Source organism: Pelobates fuscus, chromosome 2, assembly GCF_036172605.1.
Source record: "Pelobates fuscus isolate aPelFus1 chromosome 2, aPelFus1.pri, whole genome shotgun sequence".
In the NCBI taxonomy this organism is placed as follows: domain Eukaryota; kingdom Metazoa; phylum Chordata; class Amphibia; order Anura; family Pelobatidae; genus Pelobates; species Pelobates fuscus.
Window position 1 is genome coordinate 237,785,064 of NC_086318.1, and position 8,505 is coordinate 237,793,568.

At 42.4% G+C, this 8,505-nt stretch overlaps 1 protein-coding gene across 1 annotated transcript in view; it reads left to right on the plus strand.

The window, feature by feature from the left end:
- Positions 1–8,048, plus strand: part of SMIM28 (small integral membrane protein 28) — a 63,681-nt gene extending 55,633 nt beyond the window's left edge. The window contains exon 2 of the mRNA XM_063441206.1: positions 7,463–8,048. Within this exon, the coding sequence (XP_063297276.1) occupies positions 7,463–7,852 (390 nt within the window). The 3' untranslated portion in view covers positions 7,853–8,048. The remainder of the gene's footprint in view (positions 1–7,462) is intronic.
- Positions 8,049–8,505: the final 457 nt, after the last annotated feature.

Sequence of the window (8,505 nt, forward strand, 5' to 3'; positions counted from 1 at the left end):
TTACAGTGGAGAGTGGCACTGTGACAACGTCGGCCAGGGAAAGTATCCAAGACTACCGAAAGGGAATAAATCTACCAAGACTATCCAAAAAGCGGTGTCAGCCTTTGGAGCTCCGATTACAGATGAGGAAATAGACTTGGCAATATTGTCACTAAAAAGCAATAAAGTCCCAGGCCCAGATGGCTTTGAGCAGGGATACTATAAGGTGTTCAGAGAAGAACTCGGACCACATTTGGGATTCCTCTTCAATTACCTAATGACAGGGGGTGCGCCGGATGGGGACATGGCTCTGGCTAACATAGTCTTGTTGCCCAAACTAGGTAGGGGTAACACACTACCGGAGGCAAATAGACCCATCTTATTGATTAATCATGACGCAAAACTATTTGCCAAAATTTTAGCAGACCACCTCAACCCCTTCCTCGGACGCTTGATATATGCGGACCAAGTGGGATTGGTCCCTGGTAGCAGGGCCGGATTAACATAGGGGCTGATGGAGCTGCAGCTCTAGGCCCAGGCCCATGGAATAGGCCCATTGATTTGTAGAAAAAAAAAAAAATTACTTTTTTTTTTTTTACACATTACTCTTAGGGTTACCATCTGGCTGGTATTTTATGGTATTTGAGGCTCCCTGGCCAGTGTCAGTATTGCAGTAAAACCTGCAATACAAATCGCGGCACATTTCTATGTATAAACAGAGATTACTCTGCAATATCTGCGCCTGCCAGTAGGGGTCGCTGTGTGTGTGGAGAGAGGCAGGGACAGAAAGTTATAGCTTCTCCCTGCATCTCTCTACTACTCACTGATCCACGGAGAAGCATCTACACAGCACAGAGAGTCCAGACAGCAGCTCCCAGCATGCAGAGACAGCCTACAGCTCAGGGAAGTGAGGGATGGGGTAAAGGCTGCAAGGAGATATGGGGACACTGAGACACTAGGGGACACTGGGCGACCTGGGGACACTGGAAGATCAGGGGACACTAGGGGACTCTGTGAGACACTAAGGGACAAAGGCTGCAAGGAGACATGGGGACACTGAGACACTTGGGGACACTGGGAGACATGGGGACACTGAGACACTGTGTCCCTAGCGTCTGTGTCCCCATGTCTACCAATGTCCCCAAGTCTCTCAGTGTCTCTATATCTCCCAGCCAGTGTCCCTAGTGTCTCAGTGTCCGCATGGCTCCCAGTGTCCCTATGTCTCAGTGTCTCCCAGTGTTCCCTAGTATCCCAATGTCTCACAGTGTTCCCATGTCTTTTAAGTGTCCCCTGGTGTCCAAGTGATTGGGCAATATGGACACATGGGAGACTGAGACACATGGGCCACTGAAAGACTGTGATACATAGGGGACACATACACTATGGGATACTGTGAGACATGAGGACCCTGGAAAACTAGGAAACTAGGGGACACTAAGACACAGGGAGACAGGAAGACACGGGGAGTAATCCATATTTTATTCAGCAGAATAAATGTAAGTTGTTTTTTTGGTGATTTTACAGAATTTTCTCTAAGGTCACTCCTTGTGATTTACACGCATACATAATTAATTATGCAAATTAGTAAGGCTGGTATTTTTTTTTCCAAGAAAGGTAACTATCCTTCACATACTCTTGCTTAAGTATGGAATCTTTAGAGGGATGTATGGGAACAAAACTTGTGTGAAATGGCTGACAATGAAATTAGTAAAGCACAATGCAAATGCTCTTGCTGCTTCAGTCTCTCTAACACTGTGGCATGTTCCCTTTCTTCTACATTCACTACATCCACCTTTTCTCTGTCTAAGACTATATACCAGGAGCTTCTACCTGCTAGTAAGGAGGTAAGGAGAGGAATGGACCAGCCAGTGCTAAGGGACAGTCCTTAGAAAGCGTGGAGCGAACTCATCATTAGATGCATTTATGCCAAGCTCAGGGTGCTGTCTGCATAGTATGCATTCATGCCAGGCTAGCCTTCCAATTCATTTTAAGACATGTTAGCCTCTTTTGGCAGTTCTGATTACATGATTTGCGTCAGTGGCCCACCCTTTTACCCCACCCATTGACTGCCTGCTTCACTGGACACTGCTGTTAGGGGGTATGGATTTATTTGAAAGATGAAAGCATAAATTAGAGAGAGATTAGCATAGAGTGTGTGTTTTCTCATAGCTGCATCCTATGAGTCTCCCTTCAGCAACACTTCCGCCAGATACATGACGATTGGGAGTTATGACTGTTTTAGAGTTTTTGGTCGATAAGATTCTGTAATTAGGCCCATCATAATTGTCAGCCCCAGGCCCACCCGGCTCTTAATCTGGCCCTGCCTGGTAGACAACTCTTTGAAAATACATGGCGGAATATCGATCTCGTCTGGAAACTTACAATGACTTGAGAGCATTCTCTAATATTGTCTCTCAACACGAGAAGGAGTTTGACAGAGTCTTATGGCCTTTCATGTTCGGTCTCCTACATCACATGGGGTTTCCGAACCCCTACGTCACTGCAGTACGGGCATTGTATACAAAGACAGTGGTACAAATAAAAAATTACCGAAGCAGACAATACACCCTTGCCCCTGAGTAATGGAACAGTATGTCCTAACACTGGAGCCCCTACTTCAGATTATCAGGGACCACCCTGATATTAAAGGTGTAGATATCGCGGGCCAGCAATTCCTAGTCTCAGGCTATGCAGATTACTTCCTCCTCACCCTGACACAGCCAATGGAATCTCTGTGAACCCTGTTGGCTGCCTTAACTTAATACGGAGCAATTGCCAGATATAAGGTGAACACAGAAAAATCCAGTGCACTCCCAATAGCACTCTCGGCAGCGGATACGGCACTCGTTGGGGATACCTACCTCATCAAACTGGTTTGAGACTTTATTAAATACCTGGGGATCAGATAACCAGGGGACGCCACAAAGCTATTTTACCTCAACTACACCACCATGTTTAACATGGCAGACTTGGAAAGGTGGCTAGATAAACTGATTTCGTAGCTTGGCAGGATACACTCTGTCAAAATGAACATACTCCCTCGAATACTATTCTTGTTTCAGGCACTGCTCATATATCTGACTAAGAAAGACCTAGCCACATTGCAAAAGGCTATCAATAGTTTTGTGTGGCAGGGGAAAAGGCATAGAGTGGCTCGTAATATTCTATTTCATCCTAAATTGGCAGGTGTACTCGGCCTCCCGCATTTGCATTTTTATTACTTCGCAGCACAATTGACGCAATTTACAATGTGGCACTCACCACCAGATGAACGCAGATGGGCTCATCTGGAGACACTATTGATGGGAGCAGAACTCCCACAATTCTATATCTGGTTTCCCAGAGATCAGAGAGCTTTGTTAAGAACTGATTGCCCAGCCCTTCTCACCTCCCTCCGGGTGTGGGACAGGTGCGCCAAACAATATGACCAAACCAAATCACAGTCCCCCATAATGCCCCTATTACGCAACAGAGCATTTATACCTGGTATGAGAGATAAAGACTTTGCAGGCCTCTAAAGAATCTATCAAATATATAAAGAATCTATCAAATATATAAAGAATCTATCAAATATATAAAGGTGACACTATTATCCCATATAATGAATTGCAGGAGAGGACAAGGCTGACAACTGATTACTTCTGGTACCTACAAGTCAGGGACTTTGCCCAACTACCACACATCAAAACAGCTAATATTCTTTGAAAGGATCTGCGAAGGAGAATCCTATCAGAAGGGCCTTTAACAAGGCTTTAGTCACACCTCTGCACCACAACAACATAATGGGGGGACAACACTATACAGACCAATGGGAGGCAGAGTTAGGTGAGACACTGGAAGGCACGGACTGGCAGGACATCTGGGAGGCCAACGGGCAAACTTCTATATGTGTTACGATGCAAGAGTAATCGTACAAAATGATGCTCCAGTTGTATACCATCCCAGTTAAGCTCTATCACATGCACAAAACACTGACTGACCAATGCTGGAGACTATGCGGACATAAAGGCACGTACAGACACATGTGGTGGGAGTGCCCCTGGGTCCAGACCCTCTGGGGCAAAGTGAGCGAATTAATGACGAACATCTTTCAAAAAACAGTGACTCCTGGCCCATGGGTATTTTTACTATCCAGAATGCTCAACGGGTGGCCAAGATCGGAACAAAAACTGATCCATAAAATTACTCTGGCAACCAGAAGAGCAATATCTCAGTCTTGGATAAGCAGAGAAATGCCACCCATCGATACGGTACTACTGACACCTAAAGATACTTATTTAATGAACAAGCTGACTGCCCAAGTAAGACTTTCCCCAAGGTATGGGAGCCATGGGAATCCTTCACTAACGAGTCAACTTAGACTAGAGTGCATGGATGGGGCTGACAGTGTCTGCAGGTTGGGTGCCCGGGAACTGCCCTATACCTCCTCTTCACGGCGAACCTCTTTCTCCCCTCTGCCTCTTCTTTCTCCTATATCTTTTGTCTCCTTACCCTAACCACTGTTCTTCTTCCCTATCTTCTTCCTGCCATTCTTTCTTCCTCTTCATTCTCTTTCTTTCCTCTCTCTTTTGTCTCCTCACCCTAACCACTGTTCTTCTTTCCTATCTTCCTCCTGCCATTCATTTCCTCTTCATTCTCTTTCTTTCCGGATAGGAAAGAAAGAACGGAAAATAAAATTAATTGAGGATACTCTGGATATGACACAACACCTCTCATAAGTGATGAATGACTATCCGAAAATTTTTGAAAACTACCAATTAGCTAGCAAATGGGTATAGAGACATGCAGGGCTGCCATCAGGGGGTGACAACCATGACTGGCGGCCCGGGCCCAACGTGTAGCGGTGGAACTACCACCGGTGCAACTGCTAATAGGGCCCATCGGGTGGCCCAAGCATTTAGGGCAACCCGATGGGCCCGGTCAACGCTGTGACCATGCAATAGCGTGACCGGGCCCCTTTAAAAAATTGCAGCCGCAAGTAGTGCTTGGAGGATGTGACGGCCGGTTACTTCCTCCCAGCTCCCTACGCATGGGAGGGAAGAGAGACAGGCTGCGAGGACGAGAGTAGCACACCGACTCCCATCGGCCCCAGCCCCCCTTCTGCAAAAAAAAGGTAAGAAAAATTAGCTATGTGTGTGTGTATGTCAGTATGCATGTGTGTATCTGTATGTATGTCAGTATGTGTATGTATGCATATGTATGTCTATGTATTTATCTGTATGTATGTCAGTATGTGTCTGTCTGTGTGTATGAATGTATGTCTGTATTGCATGGTCACAGCGTTGACCGGGCCCATCGGGTTGCCCTAAATGCTTGGGCCACCCGATGGGCCCTATTAGCAGTTGCACCTGTGCTAGTTCCACCGCTACACGTTGGGCCCGGGCCGACAGTCATGGTTGTCACCCCCTGATGGCAGCCCTGCATGTCTCTATACCCATTTGCTAGCTGATATGAAAAAGAGGCTTGGAACTCATGAACTGGATAGAGATGATGTGATTCAATATGACGCAACGTGATTGGCCATTTAGAAGGCGGGATACTTAACATCTATTTTAAAAAGACGGACGGAGAAAACTTCATTACAGACCTTTATTTTCCCCTGAGGAAGTACGGTTTCGGGCGAGACTACAGGGGACTACAGGAGGGACTACAACAGCACTTTATTGAATTTTAATTTTAATTTTCATTCTTGTTATTTGATTTGTCTTTTTATTGATTGTTTTATGTGGTTTTATCCGGCTTTTCTCAATACTTGCTACGGGAGGAAGGATGTCGACACTGTGAACCCTTAAATGTTAGATATGCTGGATTTCAACCATTTTATTGTGAGTGCAATTTAATAAATAATATTGTTTCATATTATACTGGTGCAATATGTCCTGTGTGTCTCTCCCTCTTCAATAAGGTCAAAAACAAGATTACAGATATCCGTCAAGTCCACAAGATCGCTATATGCCTGTACTGCACTTTTATCCTGTGAGTGCAATTTGAATCAGCGCACTTCTGGTGTTTTAATTTATTACACTATGTTTTTCTATGTTTATTTCTTTTTGTAGATTGTATTGTTTACATTTCTATCAAGAAGATTAGAGGGTTCTTCTTACAATCATACATTTGGTAAATTTATTTTATATACTTTTACATATTGGGGAGCACGTGTGTTATATACATATCTCTTGTTTTGTTAGCATATATTGATTAATACTAAATAACAAAAACAACGATACAGCTATTTGCCATCCCCCGTTTTATAGAGATGTAAAGTACGTATTGCTTAAACGCATCCCATATAGTATCATACACTGGTACCAAACCCTGTTGATGGGCAAGTTTGTACAGACCTTGGTTATGTTTTTTCATGCCCTCATTCACATTTTGCCCCCATAATCCTCCTTGCCATCAGAAATACAGTACCTTCTTGAGCATGCATACCCTAAACCATTCTACATTCACCAATGGTTACATGGTAACAGTGGTGACACTATCTTCTCTGACAAAACCCAAAATATCACCCTATTAACACTATAGTGCCAGGAAAATGAGTTTGTTTTCCTGGCACTATAGTGGTCCTTTAATAGCAAGAAATTGGGCAGCAACTACATCACTAGAGATACCTGAAGTTTTTAATTTTATATCCATAAACTGTAAATATTAAAGCATGATTAGGGTAGTTACCAACTAGAGAGACTTCTGGAAAGAGGCATGGGACATTTGGTCAAGTAAATTATACTTCTCTAGAAAACTTTACACCCCATAACTGATGTTGGGCTTGCAGTTCGTCTGTGCTTGTCCAAAAAAAAAAACCACATGTACTGTAGTTTCAACTATTTTTTATTTAATTTGCTTGACTTTTTTGTACATCTCATGTACCCCTCACCCTCGTGCCTAATCAACCTAATATTTTCCATGTTTTTTAGGTTTACCCCTTTTCTTTTCCGAGTTCTCCCCCACTAAGGAGCATTATGTTATTCAACGAAAGTGAAATTCTCATAGTGTCAGATGAAACCTTACGGAATGTACGCACTTATATCATTACTCTGTACACGAGACTATGTTGTATAGCACCACAGATTTGTATTTATATGTTTTGAATTGTGGAACATAATATGCTATGCTACAAAGTATGTTGCAATATTTGATGCCCTTTGGGGGAAAAAACTAATAAAAGCAATTTGATTAAAAAAAATATATATATAGTTTTGAGGTGTCAGTTGTTCTTTAAGAAAGTTGATGTGAGTTATTGGTTGTGAAAGGTTGATGAACCTCAGAAGATTAAGACTTGACAGTTCTTAGGCAGTAATAGATCTGAAGGTAAGTGGACAAAAAGCCAAATGGAAAAATGTCTGCAAGGGTTTGTTACTACTGTATTACTTTATGTTACTAGGCAGGAGGTAAATAATAACATGCCTATGCCATGGCTGGCTTTGCAAGTGTTTGCAATAAAACTTATGAAGTTTAATTTCATTCTTTCTTCTCTTTGTAGAGCAAGCATCCAAATGAAGTTAGTTCAACCAAAGAAGATTTAAAGCCATTTCTGTGTATTATATTACCAACAGCAGCCCTGCTTGTTATAGGTTTCTTTGTGTTGTTCCTGTATCGGAGATGTAGACGTAAGATCCCACAGGGACAAATCTTTGCCATAAGTCTCCAGGAGAATATACAAGATAGGGAAATTGACTTCTTTTCTACTTTGCCTTGGAGCATGGAGCCTTTTCAATATTGTACACTGGTACCTGATGCTTCTTTCTTAACAATATGCTTACCTCCACCTTATGAAGAGGCAATTTTAAAGACATCAAGTGACTCTTGCATTAGTATATGTCCTGATCCATTGCCTCCCTATGAAGAAAGGCCGCGCAGATCAAGCAAATAATGTCAATACACAGTTTATAGCCTTAGAGCTGGGCTTCAGCTGGACCTGCAAGTCCAAAGACAACTCTTTGTTTTGCAGCTTAAAATCTTAAAGGGCTTTTTATACATTATGTTTTCAAAAAAAGTAAAAAGACATTAAAATAATGATACACGCATGGTCCATACATGCACAGAGTGGCTGGCACCTTTTATCTGTTTTTCCAGGCTTATTTTGAAGCTATGTTTTAACCTCTGATCTACCAATGTTCTTGTGCTCGAGTGTTATTTTGGACATAACAGTGACACTGCTATTCTTTTCTAGAAAATCTAATATACCTGTATTGATCCTTTGATTGATATGTTTAATATTTAATAGAAGTGCTATTTACACAATTAAAGAGCTACCAGACTATGTAAAAAGCTTTGAATTCAAAATCATTGCTCATCAACATCAACCGAATTTCAAATATACAGTCATCATGACTCCTGCTATAACCAAACTAAAGGACACACAATCCACAAATAATGAAGAATTATTTTACTTTAAATACACTGATTAGTGGATGAGAATGAAGTACTAGAGACGCTTTCATGTCATGTTATTTGTTTTGCATAATATAGATGGTAAGCTGGGATGTTAGGTCTGAAATTGGACTTCTTAAAACCAAGCTATTG